This window comes from Spermophilus citellus (assembly GCF_964194105.1).
Source record: "Spermophilus citellus genome assembly, chromosome: 9".
NCBI lineage: Eukaryota > Metazoa > Chordata > Mammalia > Rodentia > Sciuridae > Spermophilus > Spermophilus citellus.
This window is the reverse complement of record NC_138191.1, coordinates 81,674,034-81,701,998: the sequence shown is the minus strand read 5'-3', so window position 1 is coordinate 81,701,998 and position 27,965 is coordinate 81,674,034. Positions and strand designations below refer to the sequence as shown.

The 27,965-nt window shown below is 35.1% G+C and overlaps 2 protein-coding genes across 4 annotated transcripts in view; both read left to right on the top strand.

The window, feature by feature from the left end:
• LRRC7 (leucine rich repeat containing 7) overlaps window positions 1–27,965 on the top strand; it is a gene marked incomplete at both ends in the record, with an annotated part of 429,491 nt that overhangs the window by 263,017 nt on the left and 138,509 nt on the right. For all 3 annotated transcript variants that reach the window (XM_081308133.1, XM_081308135.1, XM_081308134.1), the window contains one exon: window positions 23,629–23,703. In XM_081308133.1, the coding sequence (XP_081164259.1) occupies window positions 23,629–23,703 (75 nt within the window). The remainder of the gene's footprint in view (window positions 1–23,628; window positions 23,704–27,965) is intronic.
• On the top strand, window positions 5,449–6,170 carry LOC308656764 (cyclin-dependent kinase 2-associated protein 2-like). The gene has a single exon (XM_081308140.1). It carries the CDS (start codon window positions 5,521–5,523, stop codon window positions 5,734–5,736), a length of 216 nt encoding a protein of 71 aa, XP_081164266.1. The 5' UTR covers window positions 5,449–5,520; the 3' UTR covers window positions 5,737–6,170.

Here is a 27,965-nt window from a genome sequence, read left to right as displayed (position 1 = left end):
TACTTTAGATACATCTTATAAGTGGAAACGTGCAGTATTTACTTTTCCATGAATGGTTTTCTTCACTTACTAAAATGTCCCTGGGGATCACTCATGTTTTTTTGCATATGATAATATTTCCTTCCTTCTTAAGGACAATTAATATTCACTATAGGTATAAACCACTCATTTTTTGATCCATTCGTCTGTCAATGAACATGTAGAATGTTTATCCTTTCATCCAACAATTCACATTTAGGTTGCTTCCACGTCTTAGCTATTGTGAATAATGCTACAGCCAACATGAAAGGACAAATATATTTTTGAGATCCTAATTTCAGTTATTTTGGAAAAATACCCAAAATACAATGTATGAATCATGTGACAGTTTTATTTTTAGTTTCTGTGAAATTTTCATACTGTTTTCTATAGAAGCTGTACTATTTTACACTCACCAACAATGCACAGTAGTTCTGATTTCTCCTCATCCTCATCAAAACTTGTTTTGTTTGATAATGGCTGTTCTAAAAGTTGAGAGAATACAGCTCATTGTGATTTTGATTTGAATTTTCCTGATTATTAATGATATTAAGCATCTTTTCATATATTTGTTGGCCACTTCTATGTTTTCTTTGGAAAATTGTTCAAGTCCTTTACCTAATTTTTTAAATAAGAAAAAGGTTTTGAATAATATTAATAGCTAAATAAAGTTTAACACAAAAGTTGAAAAAATGAAAGATGAATCATTCACCTTCGCAGAAGAATTTTAAATGTATCTAAAGTTCTGAAAAAGATATAATACCACATTAATATTTGTTACATCCAATTATGTTGGTAATAGTAGGTTTTTGTTTGAAGCATTTTTATTTATTCATTTTAATAACAAATAATAATGGTATATATCTACAGGCTACAATGTGTTATTTTCATATAGTATAAATTGTAGAGTGATTATATCAAACTAATTTACATACTCATAACTTCACATGCTTATTCTTTGTTTTGGTGAGAACATTTAAAATTATACTCTTAGCAGTTTTCAAAAATACAATGCATTATTATCAACTTTGTTACCAGGCTACACAAGAAATCACCAGAACTTATTCCTCCCATCTAATTGAAATGTTGTACTCATGAACCAGCATCTTCCCATTCCTATGCCTTGCCACCTGCAGTCCCTAATAATTACCATTCTAATCTCTGTGTCTGTGTTGGACTTTTTAAGATTCCTCATGTAAGTGTAAGTGCCTTTGAGATATTTTTTAGTGTCTTTTTTGTTTCAACTTAAAGCACTCCCTTCAGCATTTCTTGTAAAGCCGATCTAGTAGGGTTAACTCCCCCAGCTGAGCCACTCAAGCAGTTCTATTTCCTTTAGTGGATTTTCCCCTTCCCTGAACATTTACACAGGGTGCTATCTATTGGCTATGGTTAATGAGGAGGTGTCTATATAAAAAAGCACATGTCATTTGAAGTCTTCAGAAAAGTGGGTGACAATACAGGGCCCTTCTTTAAATAACAGATCTGTAATTCACAGTTGTCTAGCCATGATTGGATAATCAATGCTGTGACTGATGTGCCTCACTGTATTATGAATCCCTCTGGTTGAGTTTCATAGTCTACACAGATCTCCTCAACCCACCATTCCCTTGATCCAATGGGCCTAAAGTTATACTGGCCAAAACAAGTTGTGGATGAAGAATTCCTGATGAAGTCAAGTATGTCTGTATTGATTTGCTGACCTGAAGTTAGCTGGAACACCACCTTCTTCCCTATCTGACCCTACCATTCATGTTAGAAGCTAGTGAGAGCAGATCTTTAATGAGCAGTCTCATTTAGTGAGAGATCTCTATGTACTTAGCCCTGAATGTCTAGTAATCCTTCAGTTGCTCTTTCTGGACAAACTATGCTCTATTTGCTCCCAGTCTCTGCTGTTCCAAGTGTGGAAATTCTCTTTGTTTAAATTTTCAAATTGATTATATTGCTGTTTAGTTACAAAGTAGTTGTGACACAGAAAAATAAACAGGAAACAGATCATGTGCATATACAAATACATAATATTTAATCCCACCATTATGTATAATGCTCCAATAAAAAATGTGGAAAAAATGTTACAAGAGAAAACAGAGAAAATTTCCCCTACTAGTCTCCCAGAACCAGTCCCCAGAGGTAAGCACGGTTTAATGTCTATCATGTCACTTATTTTTCTATGCATTACAAATGTGCACATGCATTGCATTATTTTGCACATAAGGATATATATAAACAATGTAGATTTTTTATACTTTAAAAAATATATGTATGGTTTTCTACTGTAGCCATTCCCTTGTTTATTTGGTCTATAACCTATTGGTGGACATCTATGTTGTTCCCAATATTTTGGAGTTTTAATAATGCAGTGATCAACCTATTTTTAACATATACATGCAAATGTTTGCAACTAATGGACTCAGAGTAGACTTAGTTGATTATTGGATATGACATACACGTATTTTATTTTAGTAGATACTGAATTTTTCCTCCCCAAAATAGTACTAATCTTCACAAACTTTTGGAGCTCATTAGAGAAACCAAGCAATTCTGATTTCCCAGAGGGACCCCTCTTGGTTTGCTCTAAGTCACAGGTGACTAACACTGAACTTTTTAAAAAAATCTAATTAAATGTACTTTGTTTCTTCTGCAAAATTCTCAAAGTTTATGACTTCTTTTGATTTTATCCTTTCCTGTTCACTAGAAGCAACAATTTTCCCTTTCATTAATTTTGTTCTGGTTTTGTTTTGTAATTTCAGTAGAATTTTGGGAGAGATGGAAAATAAACTCCTTTGACATCTGAGTTAATTTGCTGTTTATTCATTCACTGTACATTCACCCTATGTTTATGCAGAATTGAAGATACAAAGATTAATTAAACACCAATTTGGCTTTTAGAAATTTCTAATAAGAGTAATTAATGCAAATGAGATTGCCACAATTAACAGGTAGGTAGGCAGGTAGATAATAGAATAGGAGTACTGAAGTATGGTATTTGAGGGGAAACAGGTTCAGCCTAAAGAAAAATAAATAGGAGAGAGAGATCAGCTGATGCAGCTTACAAAAAATGAAAGAGAAGAATAGGCGTGGAGAACCTGAGGTGACTAAATAGGCTACAGAACAGCTCATTTCATAGAATAAAGGCAGGCAAAATTAGAAAAAGAAAGTTAAGTTAGGGTACCAGAACCTTTGAACACCATGCTAAGGATTTAGTATCCACCCCATGTATGACTGACAGTCTCAAAAGTCACAAATAATCTATTGAATCATACATTTTAGATTTTGCTATGATATGAAGGATAAATGAGTCACTTGATAACTTTTGTTTTTTTAATTCAGTATCTTTATTGATAACTTATTAAGTGTCTGAAACTGTGATAGGAGATAAACTAAAAAGAGTGATAATTGAAAATTTTTTATACTAATTAAGGAAAATACAGCTAGAACTAAGGTAGAAATGGAGAAAAGGAAGTAGAAAAGTATAAATAGGGGGAATTAGATAAAAGGGAGAGAATTGGATATGTTGTTTTTTTTGTTTCTAATTCAGATTATTTGGTATTGTTATAATTGAAATAAGATTATATATTTATATATAGCAATAACAAAATGATTTTATATAATTTATATAATTTTTATGTGTATATATATATACACACACACACACACACACACACACACACACACACACACACTCTGAATAATTGAACCAAAATACTGTGATTATGTAAGTTCCACAAGATCAGGGAATCTGTTCCCCTTATTCTACAGTGTATCCCAGAACTCAGAACATTGCTAAACATATGGTAGGTTTTCAGGAAATATTTCTTTCTTCTCTGGATATATTTATTACATGTATTAAACCTATGAATTTATAATAAGAGTGGATTAGGGATCATTATTTTTCTTCATGTAAACTCTAGAAGCCCTCTTCAATAGCCACATTGTTGAATTTGTATAACCACTTCTTCAACTCTAAAAAATAAAAAAACTTCTTCCTAAGATTTATAGCTCACAGAAGATTACAGCAATCAGTCATCGTATCTTAAATGTTCAGTTGATTTTGCAGGGTGGTTGCAATTTTTTCCATTCCAGGTGCACAATTTTTATATTATGTTAATAAGATAGAAACCCAAATTTAAGAAAATATTTACAGTTAATGTAGAGACAACAAAAAAGAAGCATGCATTTGCAGTAAGGTTCCCAAGGGACTAGAATAGCATTACTCATGTTCAGACACCTCCAGCATCTTCACAGCATGGCCTCTGATTGTCAATAGTGACAATTTTCTCATATGCTTAAATGATGTCAACAGAGCAGAGAAAACCCCAGTGGTGCATAGTCCTCCTGCATGTTACCCGAGGCCTCTTTTTGTGAACTAAAACAGTCTGGATCATTCAACAGAAAATTTTTGAAATCTTTCCATTTGCCAGGATTTTTCTGCAATATAAGTGACTTATAAAGAAGTATGAAGTATGCCCCTGCCTTCAAGAAATGTATGTTTGTTAAAGAGACAAGCCATAAAATGTAGTATGAAGTGTCAAATGAGTTGTTTAAGGAATAATTGCTATGTTGAAGTGTAGTACCCATCTGCCCCATTTACTTACCTAAACGTTTCCCTGAACCCATGACCATAAGGAAAATCATCTTTCTCATTCTCTCCACTGAGCAGAATTTAATTGCCTGCTGTCCTCCACATGTGCAGAATATCTTCTTGCTTCTATAACTGCCTCTTATACTAATTCTTCCTTCCAGTAAGCTCCTGTTTTCACTCACCCTCAACTTTGTACCATAATTTGGACATGTTTCCCTTTCTTCAAGACCCAGCACAAATGCAGCACTTTCTCAAAAATTCTTGATTTTATTAACTAGAAACAATCTCTTCCCATACTCTAAACTCCTCTATTTAGAGATCTTAGCATATGCATTACTTTTTTGCTTTATGTCATAGTTGTCCTAGTAGGGGCATGATCACAGCACAAGCCCTTCCCTCTCCTTCCACTACTGATAAGGTGAATATTTTATCTACAGGGATCCTAAGCCATAGGAACCCAGTGAGGCTAACTTGTGATTTTAGTTCATCTAGTAGTATTGACTCTTTCCTTCTAGCTCCATCCCTGAAACCATTTCACCAACCTATTCCATTTTTTAACATGAAATAATTATAACATATTTAATTTGTATTGTATCAACTAAGATGTGAGCTCCTTGAGGTCAGGAAATCTGTGCATTAAGTAATCCTATGACCAAGCAATGTCTGTTAAAGAGATATCCTCAGATTACCATCAATACTTGTATTTATTTTCTGGACTACTATTTTTGAAATCCTGATTCAGTAGGTTCTGTATGGAGCCTGGGAACCTGCATTTAGCCAAACTCCCCAGGTGATTTTTATCCATGGTAAATTGAAAATGCTAGCCAGTTAATAAATATTTATCAGTTCCATCGCCGTCGGGCTCAGTGCCAGGAGCCGCTGCCCCTTTCAGACCACTCTTTAATGACTTTGGACCTCCCTCCATGGGCTATGTGCAGACGATGAAGCCACCTGGTGCCCAGGGCTCTCAGAGCACCTACACGGACCTGCTATCCGTCATAGAGGAGATGGGTAAAGAGATTCGGCCCACCTATGCTGGGAGCAAGAGCGCCATGGAGCGCCTGAAAAGAGGCATCATCCATGCCCGGGCCCTGGTCAGAGAGTGCCTGGCAGAGACCGAGAGAAACCCTCGCACGTAACAGGAAGCACCTTGGCCTCAGCGTCTGGACCTTTCCGGCCACTGCAGAGCACCTGCTTCTCCCTGGTCTTTGCCCCAAGTTGCACCTCCTATCCTGGGCTTCCTGTCTTGTCCCTTGGTGGGTGCCCTCCAGGAACCAGGGAGCGACTTTCACACCAGTGGGCAATGCTAACTGGGCTCCTCCCACTGCAAGAGTTAGCTGCCAGGTCACTGTGAGTCCCACCCACGACCTGCCAGCAGCAGTGTTGGTCCCACTGGAGCGTTCTCCTTTCTTGGCCCCCATTACTCTGCACTTACTTCTCACCACTTTGTCCCAGGCCTTCTCTTCCAGAAGGAGCTTAGAAGGCCTGTCACCTCCCTGCCTTGTCTCTGGGGCCATATTGACTCTTTTCTCAGTGTATCTTTTGCTAAATATGCCCTTTTTATATAAATAAAAAGATGATTAAAAAATAAATAAATAAATATTTATCAAATAAATGCTTTATTTGTTCTCTTAAAATATAAGCACCATACGGGAAGGCATATGACAACATAATCTTCATGTTTCCTCCTTTGTGTGTATTTATGGCCTAGTCATATGAATATAGTAGTTTCTCAAACACTGTAGAATTGGTGCATGTTAATGGCATGATTTATGACCAAGGTAATAAGGAAAGCTTTTCCCAAGGCACAGAATTTTCTGGACCTTGAAAAATGAGCTGGAGTTGGATGGAAGTGGGGCATTATAGTCAGAGAGTGACATTATCAAAGAAAAAGAGTTGAGGAAATACAAGCATCTCAGGGTTGATGGTTTGATTAGTTTAATAAGAGCCAAAAGTTCTGTGGCAGAGGAATGAGAGATGAGGCTGCCTCCCCATTGTATAAAATAAATGTTTGCTAGCAGAACTCTAATTTTCATTTTAATTTAATAAGAGGAAAAATAAGTGGTTTTGATATGACTAATGATCAACAAGGGATTCGTGGTACTACCTTGGCTAGCATCCACCTCCATGGCACATGTAGAAAGACAAGATTTAGTACAGAATTAACCTGCCCGAGCATCTGTTCAGAACTCCATATGAAAAAGAAAAAAATAGACCAAAGCATATGCTACAAATTGAAGTCTGGACAATTTTTTTTCATATCATGTTGGTAAGAATTCACATTTTTAGCCAAAAATCTTATTGGCTTGCTCATGTGAACTTGAATATGAAGTAAGTACAATAATAATTTTTTTAAAGTTAATTTTTAAAAGCTTTCTGTTTACACATAAATAAAAGATTAAATTCTTTCAAAAATAATAAGTTATATTCATAATAAAGTATATTCCTTTGGTCTCATGACAAAGCCAGCATCAGCTTATATATCTCTAATTAATTCATGCATACACTTACTCATTCACCAGCCAGATAAATAGTTATTGGCAAAATGTTTATGGCAAATCTCCACATACATGATACAAACTAAAGAAACATTCTTACATGGAAAAGGGGTTGATATAAAAATTAACATCAACAAGTTATCACTCATTCTGTCATTTCATAGCCCTTGGAATGAAAATAGTTACATGACCATGCTTGCTGTCTTGTGTTGCCCACACTGAGCATAGTGCTTCATATATAATGAGCGCTCAATAGGTATTCGTTGAATAAATATATTTGTTGATCACTATTTCAGGTTCTCAGGATGCAAAAGTAAAGTGGTAGCAGAAATAACTCTTCCTTCACCGACTCACCATCTTGTGAGGGAGACAAAAAATTAACCAGTGCACTCAGAAATGTAGAATTTCAGTCATTACAGGTGTTAAAAAGCTTCTGGTGGAGTCTGGCATAGCATCCAAGATTCTCCTGAAGAAGTGATGTTGCAATCTAAAGGATGAAGAGACATTAACCAGGCAGAGAGAAGGAAGAAGAGCTCAGCAGGCAGGAGAGGAGGCAGGAGGAGCATCAGGAGTACACAGTGGCTGCAAATATTAATGGAGAACTATGTAGGCAGGGTGAGCATCTGGGAAATCAGTTTTAGAGAGTTCCAGGGCTAAAATATTAGTCAATATTGTTTAGTTAAGGAATATCTCATTTGAAATTGATGAAAAAGAAATTGGTTTGATACAACTGGTATGTTTGCAATTGACATTTTGGTTTCAGTTACAACTTTAAAACTCATTGCTCATCTGTAATATGAGAAAAATTTGCCTGATAAAATGTCAGATTTTTTTCAGTGACAAGCAAAACAATTGAGCATGTAATTTCAAATTATCTAACCTTGATCCCTGTGCCAATAAATATTATAATTTTACTAACTTACACAGCATCAATTAGCCCTCAAATGGAGGTTAATAAAAGAATCAACACAGTATCATACGAATAATTTTGGTGTGCTGATGTAGAACTATATTGACAAATTAATATACCCTGGCAAACAGTTCAATCAATTATTATGGAAAACTAATATATATATATAATTGGTGTAGATCACATGATAAAATTCATACAGTGAAAAAGAAAGCTGAGGCTTTTAAAGAGAAATTATGAAATGTGGAAACAATAGCATGTTTAAAACAGAACCAAAGAAACAATTGGCTTTCACAGAGTACTGGGTCAGGTAAACTAATATTATTGTCCTTAATTCTTTTACTTTTTCCTTTGGCATGTGTACTATTCTAATTTTTACAATATTTAGCTCTGGCATATGTATATATACACACTAACTACTAACCTATATATACACGTTGTCTGATATCATATTATAATGATCTTTAGTTTTTCTGCTCCCATGTGCATATATTACCCACAAGACAGTGCTAGAATGAGGTTGGTGCTTGCCAAATATTTGTTAAATTTTCAGAAGTGGCTAATTAGAATATTTCCAATAAACATTATAAATTTAAATACTAATAATGAGAAGTATCATAAATTCTTAGGTTTAGTTTATTATTATTATTTGAATAATCAGGTTTAGGGATAGATGGTACAGAATGCTATAAATCTTCTCTTACCAGCTTATTTTGTTTATGAATGATATGGAAAGCAAAACAATAAATATTCAGCAATACTCACACTAGTTGTATTCTAATCTGCTCTTTGACAATAATTGCATACAATGACAGAAACAATTACAATGCACAGTGAAAATAGAAGATGTTTTCAAAAGTAATAAAACTCACTGTAATATACTCAGGAATAACAGAATATGACAAATACGAAAACTTAATAACTCAAGTTCCACTTCACCCATAAAACTCTGCATTTAAAAATATTCACATTCCTCAAAATACAATTTGCAGCCCATTCTGTATAACGTGTACCATCTTATTGATCTACCTTGCATGCTAGACAGGGAGGTTAAGGAGGGGAAGGAGAAATATTTCTCTTTCTCTAATGGGGAAAATAAAGCACAATTGATGACACTAATCTTTTTATTTTTCATTTAACAAATATATGAAGCATTCACTGTGTATCCACTAGGCTAAATAGAGAGCTATTGACTCAGTTTTAACATTTCCAATCTACCAAAAATTGAAGACAGGATTCCTTTGGAACCCAAATATGAATAGGTTTTTATCATGACTTTGTTCTTGCCTGCCTCTGATGGTTATTTCTGCCATGAAACACATAGCCAAATGGCTTTTACCTGGAAAAACTAACAATTTTAACATAGGTTCATACTTTCATTCAATAGGTTTAAGATACTGACAGTAGATTTTTTTGCCTTCCCAGTTACTGACTTTCAGGCAGAAAAGATAATGTATGCATACTGGACAGTCTGGTTTCTCAATGGATGCAATGCTTACTAATTAGCAGACTGACAACATAATTTGTCTGTTATTTTTCTGTTTAGGTAATTAGACATTATACAGTTTAATAGAGAATAAATTACCTTATATATCACATATTGATTACTGACTTTAAAATAATCCAAATTTTGAATACAGTTGAACTCACTCAGACCAGCAGCAGTCTTGTATGATTCAGAAGGTATGCCAGTTTTGCAGTACATCTTTATGACCTTCAAGGACCATTGCCAATATTTTTTTTGCAGCAGGCACACTGCTAAATGCCAGGGATTCAGAGAAGCAGGTTTTTCTCCAGAAGCTCACAATAGTGAGTGTACAACTAACAGCTAAAAGAGATTCAAGGTTATTGGTTTGCCAATAAAAATAATAACTTTGATTTGTTTTTCTCTCCGTGAAATCTCTAAATTGGAAAAGATATTTATCTGATCAAGAAGAAACAAAACAGCTTCAGATGTTTGCAGAGGTTAACTCATGGGAATGTGTAACAAAATGTGGTGCATATAAAAGTTTATGTTTATATTTTTAACATTGCAAATGTTAAGAGAGAGGAAATAGGTAACCCATGGGAACTGTATCATTTACCTTAATTATAGTTTACATAAATGAACAAGCAATATATCATTTAAGACTCTAGCATAAAAAGTTCCATTGACAACTACAAATTTTCTATCTTGAAGATACTTTCAATCATAACATTTTTTAATCAATTGGGTTTTAGTGTACATTTTGCATTTACACATTTAAAATTGTTTTTTTTCCAACTTTTTTACTCTTGACTCTTTATTGTCTGACTTCAATAACTAAGTACTAAATATGAATTATTTAGCTATATTTTAGGAATCCCAGCTACAATATGGAGGTCATAAAGATTTAACAAGAGCAGTTGTCAGTGCCGCATCACAGCCAGTTGAAAAGTGAATGGGAGATGAGCAAACAGAGGCAAATTATTTCTGCAGTGTTTCTGTGAAGAAGAACATTTAATAAATGGGGAAATAGTTGTAAAGGGCTGTACAGTCGACAAAAATATTATTTCCTTTTATGTTGTGACAAGCTGAGGCAATTTGTATGCTGCTGGAGATGAACAGTGGTGACAGAGATTGAAAGTGTGTGGAAAGGAAGTAACTCCAAGCCTTGAGACCCTCTAAACAAGAAATCTAGAGCTCAAATGGACAGGAAAGGAACATAAAATTGAGGAGGGCCAGAGATTGTGAAAGATAAGCACAATAGTGTTTGGAAAACTCATAAATAGATCATACTAACTGGCACTGGGGAGCATGCCTGTAACACAGCAGTAGTTCCATGGCTGAGGCAGGAGGATTGCAAGTTTAAAGCCAGCCTCAGCAAAATAGCAAAGCCCTGAGCAATGTAGAGAGACCCTGTCTCAAATTTTTAAAAAAATTAAAAATGGACTGGGAATTTGGATCAGAGATCAAGTGCCCCAGGTTCAATCCCTGATACAAATGTGTGTGTGTGTGTGTGTGTGTGTGTGTGATGTTATATATAAGTTGGGGACATATCACAATGTCCCCAACTTAACTTGATCTAAGCCACATCCCAATGTGCCATATTATACCTGAGGAAGTATGATTAAGGGAAAGTCTATGGAGCAAAGGACAACAATCTTTAAAATAGATTCCTTTACAATTTTTTCTAACCATGTATGTGGGGAGTCTGGAGCTCAAGCTTCATTACCTTTGGAGTAAATCCACTTTTGACTGTCTATTTCAGCGAATGACAAGGTAGGTTATGAGCCGGAGTAAAAGGAGGATACTCTTGACAAGGCTGAAGAACTATGAAGTAATCTCTAGAGAGTAAAAAGGCAATTTCTTGAGGAAAAAAATAAAGTTGCATGCAGTATTTAGTTCTCACTTAAGGCATTTGTCATGAATTTGAAGTGAGACCAGTCAGCCAACTTGCAATTTTCTTCAACAAATCTTGGGGCACTTGCAGAAAAGACAGCAAGTTGCCTTCAACCAATGTTAAGTTCAGCTAACTGACAGTGATAAAAGAGTCTGTTAAATTGTGTGTGTGTGTGTGTGTGTGTGTGTGTGTGTGCGCGCGCGCGCGCGCAAGAAACTATTCATAATGCTAAACTCTTTATATTAAATCTCAGTTTAGGAAGCAAGCAAAGATAGGTGAATAAAGACATGCTAGATTCAGCATATCGGTGATGTGTCATCTCTTATAATTCTTATAAGAGTTCTAAGATACTGGAATAAATCAATCAAAACTATAGGAGGTGGTGATCAGTCGGGGGCATATTTTTTTATTTTTTAGTATGTTCTAATTAGTTATACATGACAGTAAAATGAATTTTGACACATTGTACACAAATGGAGCACAACTTCTCCCTCCTCTGGCTGAATATGGTACAGAGCCACACAGGTAGTGAAATCATACACATATATAGGGTAATAAAGTTATCTTATTCCACCATCCTTCTCATCCCTGCACCCCCTCCACTCCCCTCACTCCCCTCTGCACAATCCAAAGTTCCTTTATTTTCCCCCCACCCCATTATGGATTAATATCCTCTTATCAGAGAAAACATTTGGCCTTTGGTTTTTTGGGTTTTACTTATTTCGCTTAGCATGATATTTTCCAGTTCCGTCCATTTACCTACAAATTCCATATTTTTATTCTTCTTTAAGGCTGAATAATATTCCATTGTATATAGGTACCATATCTTCTTTATCTATTCATCTTTTGAAAGGCATCTAATCTAGGTTGGCTCCATAGTTTACCTATTGTGAATTGAGCTACTATAAATATTGATATCATATAGGGGCATATTTGAAAATGAGGTTTCAAAAGTGATACTGATCATTTTGACTACAAAGTTCAAGTGTTATCTTTTGAGTGAGTTGCTGAAAAGACTGATTATGAACATAGATTGTTTATTTTTTTCAATTTAGATGGAAGTTTTGGAGCATTAGCAAGCATGAGTTACTGTGGAAGGAATTAGAGACACAGAGGTGTATGAGATCCAGTTTTCCACTTCCAGAAGTTCAATTTAATGTGCAGTTTGCTACAGTAGGGACACCAACACAGAAGGAAGGTACCTAACTGAATCAGGGCTTAGGTGAATGGGCTTAGTGAATGACATCTGGGAAACTGGATTGCAAGATGTAGCACGTGAAGCCTTGAAAAACTGCAAAGGGTTGAGTTTTCCTTGGGCTAATGAGTATAGTGAAGAAAGAGGCCATAAAGTAAGCAAGGGTCACAAGAGAGTCATTTTATATAAATAAAGGGAATTTGGATTTTGCATTCTCCGGGTAATCGAAAGACAATTTTTCAAGCAAGAGTGATCTTACTGGTCCTCTGGCTGCAGTGTAGATAGAGGATGGAGAAAGGAAATGGCTGCAATCCCCCCCCCCTTTTTTTTAAGAAAATAAGACCAGGGCTGGGGTTGTGGCTCAGTGGTAGAGCGCACACTTACCATGTGTAAGGCACTGGGTTCGCTCCTCAGCACCACATAAATAAATGAATAAACAAAAAAAAGTTATCATGTCCATCTACAACTAAAAAAAAAATTTAAAGAAGAAAATAAGACCAGTTAGAATTATGAGATGGGAATGCATTTGTTACACAGTTATCATTCTTAAAATTTAGATTCAGACAAGTTCACCCAAAGTTTGAAATCTAAGTCAAGGGCAGTACATTCATTCAAGTGGCGATCACGAAACCAGAATTACTTCCTTTGTCCCATTATCAACATTTTATAGGACCCAGCCCAGAAAACATGGATGACCAGACGTCACTCCCAGAGGATTTATCTATTTTGTTTACAACTGTTCCTCCAGTCTAGTGCCTGATAAGCACTCAATATAAACACTACTTGAACAAAATTGCTGAAGGAATTAAATTCAGTCTTTAGAATCTGATCACTTGCTATGAAGGCCTGTCATTCTATGGGCCCTTGCCTAAGAAAAATCATACTATATGTGGATCACTGACCATTTTTCTCCCAGAATATCCCTATTCTTTGTGCTTTACTCATCATGTCTGACAAAACTATAATATCAGGCTCTTGCTTTTCTCATGTATTTAGCTGTATGACTAGGGGCACATTTTTTTCAGCCTAAATCTCCTCTGTGACATGGGGATAAAGCAAACACTCATGGAACACTGAGCAGTGTTATGGTTTCGATATGATTTGAGTGTGTCCCCCAAAGGTTCATAGGTTGGAAGCTTGGTCCCCAATGTGGCATTGTTGAGAGATGGTGGAACCTGTGAGAGGTGGGGCCTCGGGGGAGACAATGATGTCATTAGGGATATCACCTTCGGAAGAGAATGAGGGAATTCTCAGGACCAAAGTAGGTCTTGCAAGAATGCATTGTTATAAGGGAAGAGGCCCTGGATCCTTCCTTCAATACCCTTTTTTTCTGCAGCTGGTTTCCTTTCTGCTTCTCTGCCATACTGTGACACAGCCAGAGAGACTCTGCCAGGATGCCAGCACCATGCTGCTTGAACCCTCCAGCCACCAGAATCATGGGCCAAATAAACCTATTTACTTTACAAAGTACCTAGCCTCAGGTATTTTTTAAAACAGAAATGGACTAGTTCAAGCAATAATACTTGGAACCACACACTGTTATAAGAACTTTAAATATTTTAACAGAGTCAATTCTCATCATCCCACCACGTAGGTAATACTACTGTCATCCACCTATGACAGAGGATGAACCTGAGCCAAGATTTTACCACAAGTAAGTAAGAAAGCCTGGATCTGAACCTAGTCTCTGAAACCATGTTCTTAAACATTATGCCCACTGCCAGTCCAATGATGTCACCTCCCTCACTAGCTAGTTATAAAGAATCCATGACAATAATCTACATAAAACTAGATAGAAAAGTGCCTTACTGTGGTAAGTGCTCAATAGAAGTTAGCTCTTGTCATTGCTATTATTTTACCATAGGAAATTAGATTATTTCATTTGGAACATAGCTAATGGAGAAAACATCCTTGTTCACAGGGGTGTTTATTTGTATCTACCTTCCTGTGACTTCCATGATTATTTCCATTTCTGAACTTGGGATGAAGACAGGACAAAACCAATGCCTCTTTCTTACAACCGTAAGATGTCCAGAGACAAGTGTCTTTGGCATCTACTCTTCCATCCTCCAATCTAGACTTTCTGAGTCACTTCAGCATTTCTCCAGTGGCATGATGTCCACGTCATCTGAGTCGATCTGCTTTGTTGAGGACACCTGTACACTTGGAAACAAGACACTATAGTCCATACATGGGCTGATGGCCACCTACAGAACAGGACTCTGAGCGGAAAAAAAAAAAAAAAAAGTTTAGGATAGCTATTGCTCAGTCTGAACGCTATTCCCAGAGACCATTATAGGGTCTTCCTTGTATAGAGGAGGTGATATTAATTTATAAGCAAATTAATTAACTTATAAACAAATGAATTAATTAATACTGACCTTACTTTTTACTTAAATTCCCAATTTTGTTCACATGTACTTTATTTATTTATTTATTCATTCATTTATTCATTTATTTGAGGGTACTGAGGATTGAACCCAGGGCCACTATACCACTGAACTATATCCCCAGCCCTTTATATTTTTTATTTTGCGATTAGTTCTTACAAAGTTGCCATCCTCTTATCTCAGCCTCTCAAGTCACTGGGATTACAGGGATATGTTACCATGCCTGACTTACATACTTCTCTTTTGGATTCTATTCTTCTATGGTTCATTTGGGGATATATGGCAGGTCTTACATTAGCCTTTATTAAACTTCATTTTTTAAGAGCTAACCAGTCTTTTTGGATAATTTTGTGTATTAATTTTGTCATTGTATATATTGTCTCTCCTTTTCCACATCATATCATCAAATCATAGATTTTTCCCTTCTATTTCATCAATATACTCATCTGAGTATTTAAGGGGAATATATTATGCCCAAATTTATATTAAAATATTCATAAGAGCTTGTGACTGAAAGTGTTTTAATTATAAGTCAATTACATTTTCTCAGCAGTGAATTTCATTATTGATTGTTACTATGAATATCTATTTATCTGTTCAACAATGACTAAAATATAAAGCATCTTTTTCTAAAATATTGCCTAAAAGGGACAAATTTAAAAAAAAATAAAATAAAATTTTAAATTTTTATGAACATTTAGTAAGATCAACTTCTGAATAAAACTGAGAAACATAAAACTAATGTGAGCTGGAAATAGGCCCAGACCCTGAGGAACTAACCTTTTCATCTCCAAAGAAATTAACTAAAGAAGTTAAACAATCTCAAGGCTTGTAATACATTACAATTGAGAGAATGATAAGTAGGCTTTTCATCAAGAGCTGAAATTTTTAGTCATCCTATTTTGTGTATTAGAAAAAATATCAACCATGGACTCTGAAATTCATGAATACAAGATTTCCCAGTTGTGAGAGTTAAAGGGCTAGTAATAAACCCAGGGTATTATTAAATAAGAGACTTAAATAAGAAGGGAAGAAAATTTCTTAAACCTAGTTCATGCTTCCTCAGTGAATTGCAAGCCCTAAATGTTATTCAACAAAGTTGGAAGAAAGCAAAAAGAAATTTAAAATAATTCCTTTAGGTATCAATGATATCAATACTTAGAAAAAATGAAATAACTGGGCCATCTTAATGAAATATCATAATTAAGTCACTTCACTAAAAAATATATTTGTTAAATTTGCATTGGCTACTTCACATATGTTGATTTGAGAAAATGCTTTCAAATTCATTTATCTGAATTTCAAATCAGGTTTCTTTCTTCCAAAATTCTGTTTCCTTTGCATAGTCTCTGAAATAATAAATTTTTGTTATTACGGTATCTACCACATAATCTCATACAATTTTAAGATACCAAGAGTTCCCTTCTTATTTCACTGATTTTACTTTGAAAAACTTACATTAATAGCAGATGTTATGTTTTTCATAATTAGAATTTCTTTTAACCTCATTAGGAGAAATGATGTTATAGGATATAAGCACTTGTGATCAAACTATATTATCCAAATTAGTGGAATAAAAGTAATACATATAGTCAAATTAGCAGAAAAGCCTAAAATTGCATATCTGTAACAATACTTATTGAAATTTGGTACAATCATGAAAAATATTTTATATTTGTGTTAATATTAATGAAACCATTTTATTAATTCATTTTGACTGATCATAGTAAAATCACTTTTCTCTTATACTATAGTTTAGATTGTGGCCAACTTTTTAATTCTTATTCTTCAGTGAACATTTTTCTATATTAAGATTTTTCAATATTTCAGAACTTTTTGGTAGCAAAAAGTTGGTAGTTGCTTAGAAGCAGATATGAACGTTTTCAAGGCATGAGATTCACATTTGAAAACATTCTCCAAAAAAACTACAGCAATTTATAACTCCCCAAACAGTTTATGATAATCTTTATCTGATCTCACCTTATCCAGCATTGAATATACCAAGTCACTCTTGGGTTAAATCACTCTTTTTTAATGGAAATGATTGACTTTGTGATGAAATTAAGTAGCAAGAAAAAGGGTAATTTATGTGTTATGTTAGACCTAAGCCATTTAGTTGAGTTCCAAGATCCACTTTAAAATTGTCTATTGATCATGAAATTATATCCTACTCATGTTGTAGTATTTGTTTTCTTTTTAGCAAGACTGTCTGTTGATCTGCTAACTATGTTTTGTCTCTTTTATTATTAGGAAGTTTCTGTAATTTCCTCTGTAGTACATTTTATTATAATATCTGGTACTACAAATATCTTTTATTTAGAAATCCAACCTATGCCTTACTCTCTTTATTGGGCATTTGTGATCACTGGCTCCCTTCATTAATTTGGAGTTTCAGTTTTAAGCTCCAGTGTGATGTCATCTGTAGAACCAGAAGACCTGAGTAACAATCCCAGCTGCGGTTATGCAGCCATCATCAAGTCGTTCTCATTTTCCTCAGGAAATGATTATCAGATTCTTCATGTAAAAAGTAGAGCTATTGCTCCCTTAAGGAATGAGATATTTTGAAATAAAGGAGAAATGTAGGTTAACATCAATTATTCCTTTCCAGCTAGTCATAGATACCTTGGATCTCCAGTAGAAGCCAGTGTTAAAATTTTCAGAAGTATGATTGGGCAGCTTTGTCTACCACTTTACCCCACCCATACGAAAGAGTAAGTTAGTTATGCAGTGTATAAGGGGTTGTTCAAATCCTTGGAGGCCGTGCAAGACCTTATGTTCCTGCCCTCATACCAAGACTTCATACTTGGGACCTAGCCCATACTCCTCAGGGTTATAACTTGGATGTTGCAATTTCCTGGAATTACCATAGAAATCCTAAACCCCTAAATTCTGACCATTTATTCTAATTTCTTATCTTGTCAATTTTCTTTTTCATCCCTCTCTGACCTACCTAAAGGAAATCTGAAGTCTTTTGTTTATTTTTTCTAAACTCTAAGTCTCCTTATGCCTCAGGAAGAAAGTCCTAATAAATATCACTGATAGAATTCTTTTGATTACTCTTGTTTCCCCTCAAACCATTCCTATATATACCTTTTCCCCCCACTATTCTATTGCACAAACCTTTTCTCCCCTCTTGATCAACGGGTTACCTTGATCCCTACTGCAGCACTAAAATTTAAGAACTTCAGATATGCTTTCCCTCAACTTCTAACCCTCCCTCCGCCACACATGCCAACCTATAGCCATGCCACTTCTGTGTTCTGTGCTATTGCTTCTATTTAAAGTAGTCCCCTTCTTGAACTATCAAACCTTTTCCCCTCTTGGAATTTACTTCATTACTTTCATTCTCTTTTATCTGTCATTCATAGGTGCCCTCTCTCCCTATCTATCTCTATCTCTCTCTCTCTCCTTTCTTTCTACCAGCCTTCTTTACCCTTGACCTCTCAGGTTCTTTGTAGACCCTCAACTTTTCTTTTCTCATACAAACTTTAAAAAGAAAAAAATTTTAAAAAATCAATAAATGGGCTGGCATCTAACTAAAAAGCTTCTTCACAGCAAAGGAAATACTCAAGAGCGTGAAGAGAGATCCTACAGAATGGGTGAAAATTTTTGCCACCTGCACCTCAGACAGGGCATTATTTTTCAGGATATACAAAGAAGTCAAACAACTTAACACCAATAAAACAAATAACCTAATCAATTAATGGGCAAAGGAAGTAAACAGACACTTTTCAAAAAAGAAATACAAATGGTCAACAAATATATGGAAAAAAAGTTCGACATATTTTGCAATTAGAGAAATGCAAATTAAAACTACACTAAGACTCCATTTCACTCCAGTTAGAATGGCAATTAACAAGAATACAAGTAACATAAATATTGATAAGGATGTGAAGAAAAGAAAATATTCATACATTGTTATTGGGACTACAAATTGGTACAACCACTGTGGAAAACAATACGGAGATTTCTCAAAAATTCAGGAATGGAATCACCATTTGACCCAGTTACCCACTTTTTGGAATATATCCAAAGAAATCAGCACATTACAGTGATGCAGCCACATCAGTGTTTATACAGCACAATTCACAATAGCTAAACTATGGAGCCAACATAGGTGCCCTTAGATAAAGAAATAGATAAAGAAAGTGTGGTATATACATAGACAATGGAGCATTACTCTGGCATAAAGAATGACTTTGTGATATTTGTTGGTAAATGGATAGATCTGGAGACTATCATGCTAAATGAAATAAGCCAATCCCCAAAAACCAAAGGTCAAATATTCTCTCTAGTAAGTGGATGCTAACACACAACAAACAGAGGGGAGGATAACAATAGATATTCATTGGATTAAACAAAGGGGAAGGAAGGGGGAATAGGAAAAGGAAAGATAGTAGAATGAATCAGACATAACTTTCTTATGCTCATATATGAATACACCACAGTGAATCTCACTATTGTGCACATCCAAAAAACTGGGGTCCTAATTAGAATAAGATGTACCTCCATACTTATATAATTATATCAAAATGGATCCTACTGCCATGTATAACTAAAAAGAACCACAAATTTTTTTTAAAAATCACACAGCTAGTAAAAAAATAGAATATTCTACCTGTATTATTCCCATTTATTTTCATCTTATTTATCTTAAACACTCTGTAACATAGTTAGCACTTGAAATGACTATTACCAAGACTACCAATGGCCTGCCTACTGTTTCCAAAACAGCAATCTTTTTTTTTTTTTACCATACTTTCCTATCCCACGTATGATACTTTTGTTCAATTCCTTATTCCTCATATAGCTCTAGTCATTGGACTCAAGTAACCCCAAACTCTCCTGAACTCCATTTCTTCTTGGCTTCTCCAATAGGTCACTCCTTTTTTCAGCATTCAGGGCTTAGTGTTAGCCAAAGCACCTTCCTCTGTTAACTGTACTTCTGCCTCCCTTCACATTCCCCATCTGCATGGCTTTAGACTTCCACAAAATACCTAGTCTTATCTCCAACCAAACCAATTCCCTGAGCTTCAGATTTAATAACCAGCTGATTCCTGGACATCTCCACCTATGTATCATGATCAAGGGCTGGGATTGTGGCTCAGTGATAGAACACTTGCCTAGCACGTGTGAGGCTCTGGGTTCAATCCTCAGCACCACATAAAAATAAATAAATAAAATAAAGGTATTGTGTCCAACTACAACTAAAAAATAAATATTAAAAAATGTTAATCTGATCAAAACTGAGTTCAATCTCTGTCATGTATCTGCTTTTTCCTGGATGTTCTGAAGAGACATGCATGACTCCCTCACCTCACCCTGCATCCAGTCACCAAGTTCTACCATTTTTATATTCTAAATGATTCCTTAATCCAACTTCTCTCTATTCCTTATTATCTCTTTCATTACCAATCTTAATCTGTTTTCATGTCTAAATTTTTTTCTTTTTTGTATCAATTTAGAGTTTTATTTATTTTAGATATCTATAAATAAAAATACCACTCTATCAAAATCACTTCCTATTAAAATTTTTCTAGTGATTCTCCTTCCCCCATGCAATAAACTCCTATCTTCTTTAAAAAAAAAATGAGATCTTTGTAAATCCTTGTTTTCCTTTGCTGCCTCACTTCATACTACTCACTCTGACTCAAAGTTACATAAATCAAACTGCCTATCCTTCTATTCACACATCATGTTATTTCTCACCACTGTGCTTCTGACTAAAATGTACTTCCTTTCCTCCCTTCTTTACTGGCCAACTCCTCATCTCAGCTCTGTGAATTCTCCCTCAGAGAATTCCTGAAGCAGATAGATTCCCTTCCTTTATGTTCCCATAATATGATATATTTACTCTTTGAGTGTTTGCTTAATAACTAGAGTGTGGGTTTCTCAAAGTCAGAGGCTACTCTATACATATGACTCTAGTGTAATGCCTAGCACTTAGAAGATGTTTAATAAGTACTTAGTTAAGGGATGGATCGATTATAAAAGTGCTACACATATCATTCCCTTTTTTATATAGTATCATTGTGTGGCAGAGATAGTAGTGTTCTCCAAACATTCCATAAACTCTTCCTATACTCTTTGACCTTCCTTGCCCTTAGACTGGGGCCATGAAAGTATTTCTAGACAATGGGATATAAGCAAACATGATCTATGGCAAACCCAGCCCAATATCTTTAAAAAGCAGTGATAAGTTTTCTTCACTCTCTCTCCCTGCTTTGGCTCTTTTGGAAGTCTTGAGATGGTGGTTGGTGGTATCACAAGTATGTGAGGAATAAACCCATGCTGGACATATAGTAGAAGTAGAAAGTAAGCCTGTTGTATTAAGTCACTGAGATTTCATGATGTATTTATTAAGGATTTATTCAGCATTATCTTGTCTACCCCAAATAATGCTTATTATTACAAATTTTTGCATTAACCTCTGTCTTATTGTATACAGGTAAGAATGTTGAACCTTACCCAGTAAGAACTTTCTCTTCATCTTAAATCTGCATAATGCCTAGGCTTAGGAAAAACTGAGACACATAACTCATGTTTTCTAAGTGGCCTATCTGTTGCTAGCCAGCCCTCTGCCTCAAAGCCTTTGCATGTCAAGAGCTCCTAAAGTGATTTATGTGTTCCATCCTTGCCCAGCCTAACATACAGGTGGGGTAGTTCATTGGCTGCTCCTTATAAGTGAAAGTAGGAGTATCTTCTTACACAAAAAATGTTCACTATACTTACTGACATAAATCTGATTCTACAGTAGAATGCCATGTCTCTAAATTTATACTTTTATCCCTATTATGAAGGAAACTTTTCCCAGGAATCTACCATATTCCATTGTAATCCCAAACTAAAGGGATCAGAGACTACCTCCAAAATGGATCTGAAGCCCTTCTAGTAGTCAAGGGTGTGTGTGTAACCTTCAATGAACTACAATTTCCAATTGATAAAATTCTATGCTTTTCCATGAATATTCCATAAAATGCACTGACTTCCTACTTAGGTTCCAAATTGTATTGAACCATATTTATATTATATCCTTTCAATAAGCAATAATTATTTCAGATAAAAGAAACAGAAAACCTAGTTTCAAGTTTGACTTAGTTCAAAGATAATATGGTGTCACCACGGATCCATCTTTTAGCTCTAGTTTCTTTGAAAAGACTCCATCCTTAGATAGGTTCTCCCATTACCTCATAGCTAGAGCTGCACCTTTCCAGTTCAAATCTAGCAGGGAAGAGAGTCTTTCCTTGAGAAGTCCCAAAGGTTCATTGCTTTCTGTAGTTTTGAATGGGTCAAATTCCATCTCTGAATCAGTCCTTATGGTCAGGGAAATACAGTGCACTAACTAGTTCAGGCCTTCGTCATCCCATAGAGTAGTAAAAAAGAATCTACTTCAAAGGAGGTGTATAGTCTAAGAGTGGAAAAGGTGATGATTTCTGGGAAAAAGTTCAGTAAAATAGTCTGCTGCCCAGGAGGCAGAATTTAGAGAGAGCTTCTCACTAGGAAATGTGTGTCTATGCACTGTGTGTTACAGCTTGATCATATTCTCATTCCTTCTCTGTACTTCTCTAAGGTGTTCTTTCACCTGCTGCCTTGAGTTTTAGTTCTCTAGAATCATTTGTCTAAATATGATTCATTTAGACAAAGAGATCTAGATGGAGTCAGAATGGCAGTTATCAAGAATACAGACAACAATATTGTGTTGGTGAAGATGTGGGGGGAAAGGCACACTCATTCATTGCTGGTGGGACTGAAAATTGGTGCAGCTAATCTGGAAAGCAGTATGGACATTCCTTAGAAAACTTGGAATGGAACTACCATCTGACCCAGCTATCCCACTCCTTGGTCTATACCCAAAGGACTTAAAATCAGCATACCACAGCCATGCAGCCACATCAGTGTTTATAGGAGCTCAATTCACAAAACCTAAACTGTGGAAACAACCTAGATGCACTTCAATAGATGAAGGGATAAAGAAACTGTGGGATATATACACAATGGAATATTACTCAGCATTAAAAGAGAATAAAATTATGGTATCTACAGGTAAATGGATGGAGTTGGAGAATATCATGCTAAGTGAAGTAAGCCAATCCCAAAAAATCAAAGACTGAATGTTCTCTCTGATAAGTGGCTGCTGATCCATAATGGGGGGGACATGGGAAAAATGGAGGAACTTTGATGGGGCAAAGTGGAGGGGGATGGGGAGGGGCATGGGGGCAGAAAGATGGTGGAATGAGATGGACATCATTACCCTACGTACTTGTATGACAGCACATATGGTGCAACGCTACATCATGTACAACCATAGAAATGCAAAGTTGTGCTGCAATTATGTGCAATGAATCAAAATGCATTCTGCTGTCATATATACCTAATTAAAGTAAATTTTAAAAAGAAACTTATCAAGTGATTAGATTATAATTAATGACACAAACAATAATGGGACGATATTATGGAAATAGACTAATGTGTCGGAATAATAGATCTTAATTTTCATTAGTGTTATTCTTACCTTAAGAACTGTCAGTTTTGTTAGAGATCTATTAAACTTAGAGATTCTGAGAGGATTAACACAGATTCCTAACTAAAAACTCAAGATCCAAGGAACAGTATTTAATATATATGATAAGAAAAGACTCATTTTGTTTTCTTCCTTTCTCTCTGCCTCTCTCCCAGCCTGAAGTTCTGGATCAAATACAAAATTTAAGGGAGTTGTGGATGGATAATAATGCATTACAAGTACTACCTGGGGTATGTAAGTTTTATTATGCCATGTTGTTTAACATTTATGTTACACATTTGTTGCATTTGATAGTAACCAATCCTAAATCTTAAGTCTCAGTGTTTGCATTTCAAAATAAAATAACACTTGCTAGAAGTATTCAGTCACCAAGTGTTTTCACTGATTTGTCCTCCAGTGTTTCAAATGTCTCTGTGAGTGTTACAGGTATGCAAAATGTATTAAAATTTTTTTCTTGGGTATTTTTCATCTCTTTTCATAGTCACTATTTTTTAAAAGCTGAGCATCATCATTATTTTTGAAAAGAGGAATACTATATATAATACCACATTTTATTTTACAAAATTAGCCTATTCTTACAGGTAATTAGAGAATGGTTTCTGTTCGTATTGTTAGAGCTTTTCACAGATGAAAATCTCTTTCTTAATTCAGGCAACGTCCAAGAGATCCCACTTAAACTTTTGAAAATGGCAACAATCATATGGCATTAAAAACAAAAGTTGAACAGTCATTTTTTTCCCCTTGATTAAAGGGCAGTCCCATGGGACTTCCTAAGTATTAGGCTTACCTCTCAACTCGTGGAGTGTGACTTTTCTTGCTTTCTCAATTTAGTGAAAGAATAGCTTCCCAAAGAACACTTCCCCTCACCACCCACAGCACGTGCACTTGAATAAGTATATGCACACATGCACACACGAGCAGAGCAAGCACAAGTCCCCTGTGGTTGACCAACCCTGAACGCCTCGCACTGGACTGAGAACCACAGCAGCTGGGTGTGTAATAATTCTTCAGTCAACACAAAATAGATGTGTGTTCCAAAAGCCAATTTTGCTCTTTTTTGTGTGTGTATATTGACAAAAATTTTTAAATTAATTTTACATGCAACAAGAACAAGAAGCTTATTCTCTGTTTAAATAAGCATGAGACCACAGAAAGAAAAACACTTGGAAAGAGTAGAGAAAATGTTTTCTTCCCTAGCAAAAGGATATACATCTGTCAACATGGCCAGAAAACAGAAAATCCACAGTTTTTTCTTTCCATAATTTTAGTTACCCACAGTCAACTGCAGTTCAAAAAAATAAAACCAGAAATAAGCAATACATAAGTTTTAACTAACTTTTATTATAATATATTGTTTTAATTGTTCTATTTTATCATTAGTTGTCATCATTTACTTTACTGTTTATTATTAATTATTTATTCATCATCATTATCATTATTGTTTATGTTTATTCATTTGTTATATACTTATTATTTATTTATTCATTGTTTAATCTCTTACTGTTCCCAATTGATAAACTAAATTTTACCATAGTATTTTACATAAATTTTACCATATATTCATGGGCAAAACAGTATATATAGGTTTCAATCACAGAATGTCTTGGAATTTATCCCCCATAAATAAGAAGGGACTGCTATGTATGTGCAAATCCTGGAGAAATATGGGTAAGACACTACTAATTTCCTGTGCAGAGGTTGAGGAAACAATGCATGTCTAGTTGGAAGTTCACACCCACTTCTCCAACATGTTTATTCAAAAACACATAGCATGTGCCATGAGCTAGGCATTTTCATGATATTTTACAAATATGGACTCATTGAATCCTCCTAACAACCTGGTAATGTAGATTCTTACCATCTTCATTTTATAAATAAGGAAACTGAAATACAGGAAGGGCAAGTAACTAGCTCAAGATCATTCGACCAGTAAATGATGGACCTGTGACTCAACCCAGCTCAAGAGGCTTCTGCTCTATATGGAACCAATAGAAGTTACAAATTAGAATTAAACTCATCGTACTTATCATGATGAATATGTTTCCAAAACCCAGCTGTACAAATCAACTCGCACCCCAAATTCCCTAATGTATTATTTAAATGGAAAGGCAATGATGAGATCTATAAAACATAGAATACTACCTAATGTGTCTTTTTTCAGTTTTTCATATGGTCTGCTAGCTTTAAGTAGATTCCTTGCTTTATTTATTATGCTTGAATTTGACCTTTTGCTTTACCTTCCATGGGAATATCCCATACCTCCCTACCATAAATAGCCATCGCTTTCCAAATGTTGGTACTTGAAAAAGACTGTTTCTCTATTACCTGGAAGCACTTGACTTTGAAAGGCAGAACGCAGCCCGCAACTTATATTTACATAACAGAATGATTAATTATAAATATTTAGTATCATGGACGTGAAAAAGTACATTCACTTTTTGCTTAATTCATAATGCCTTGAGTTAATACATATTTGGAAGTATGGACTTATTTATTTGTCTATTTATTTATTTATCATCATTGTTATTTATCATACCGTTTATTATTTATTTATTTATTTATTTATTGTTTGATTATTCATTTTTAATCTCTTACTGTTTATAATTGATAAACTAAATTTTATCAAAGCTATGTATTTATGGACAAAACAGTATATGTAGGTTTCGATCATAACTCTGGTCTCAGGCATCCACAGTTATGATTTTTCTACTCAGTTTTTCATAAATCAAAGAAGCAACTAGATAATACTCAAATTTTTTTCTTCTATGTGGCACTATCTTATGACCATCATTTTAAGGTTAATTAACCAAAATATGACTAAACAATGTATTGAATCTATATTTATTTTCAAACTCTAGTATCTTCTTCAACCTGTGGTTTCCACTCTTTCCCTTTTCTGTCCAGTGCTCGCCTACAAACCCTTCAATACCCAAAGACATACGATCAACACCCTCAAGGACTCTGAGACATTATTCTCAAAGCCCTTTTCACCAGGCTTTAAATGCCTTTGTAAGGTCTTTGAAAGTGCAGGTTGAGAAAGACTCAGAAGTAAACACCAAAGCATTCCTTTTCTTCCAAAAAGAATGTTCAGAAAGTACACTGAAAAAAAAAATATTGACTTGTGCTTGAGATAATGAGATAGCAATGAAAGAAACTTCAAGGATGAAAGAAATGTTCTTATGATAAAGGAACAAAAAAGGAAAAACATACGTACACATACAACATCCTTTTATTGCTCAATAAAAGGCAAGAGTGGGTTAAGGGAACATAATGATTTCTTGGGGTGCAAAATCATTTGTGACAGTTTTTTTCCAAGTGACATATTTCTTAGTCATGGAAAAAACTCAACCCTTTGGTCTGACTCTCTAAGTACTCTCTTTCCATGACCATTTAGGGAGATGAGGAAGGGGACTGGAGATATGTATTGGGTTAATTAGGGACATGGTAGTCAGGAACTGCTGGTGTAATGGAGTGGTCTTTGCAGTTTGTAAGCTGATAAAGTGATAAAAGTAGGCTGATTGTGATTCAGTAGGTATGGAGTGGGCACAAGATTGTATTTTTTTGACAAGATCCCAAGTGAGGTCAGTGCTGCTGGTCTGCAATACACAATTTGACTCACAAGAATATGAATTAGTAAGACAATAAAAATGTATATAAAATATATATATGTAAAATATTTAGTACAGTGTCAAACGTGTGCTTGTGTGTACATATGTTTGTTTATCTATACTCTGTCAAATAAGTAGAGATGATATAGTAAAGTGTATGTGGGTAGATCACATAAATGAACTATTATGCTTCTGAAATGTGTAGGACACATAAAGAAAAATAAAGACTTTCATCCTGCTCTCACTCCTATAGTCCATGTGTGAGCTAAGTGATTATGCTTTGTTCATTTCCATGGTATGAGTGATTTCTTCCATCCCCAGCAATCAGTTAGCAACCCAGTCATTCCACTTCTAAATTTTACTTGAGCCCATCCTTCTTCATCCTCACTCCTATTTCCTTAAGTACTAAACTACTAAACAACTAAGCTGCTTCTATACAGTAGTCTTTCTATATCTGCTGGAGATTGGTTCCAGGATAAGCCCTTACCCTGGGATACCTAAATCCACAAATGTTCAAATCCCTTATATAAAATAGTATAATATTTTCATATTACCTATTCCTTTCATATAGTTTAAACCATCTAAATTATTTTTAATGCCTGATGCAATGCAAATGCTAGGTAAATAGTTGTTATACTGTATTGTTTAAAGACTAATGACAAGGAAAAACCCAGTACATCTGTAGTACAGATGCAATTTTTCTGAATATTTTGACTCATGGCTGCTTGTGGATGCTGTAGGCTGACAGCATAGTACTTCCAATGGCTCCTGACTACAGTCACATATGTGCCTTTGTGAAGGTTTCCTGAAGTTATTTTTTTCAAGCATTAATCCAATGATGTAGTTCCTCATCTCAAAAGTTTTTGAATAGCTTTACTGCCTGT

Excerpts from the sequence above, each read along its gene's own strand:
- LOC308656764 (XM_081308140.1), top strand. The coding sequence starts at position 5,521 with ATGGGCTATGTGCAGACGATGAAGCCACCTGGTGCCCAGGGCTCTCAG.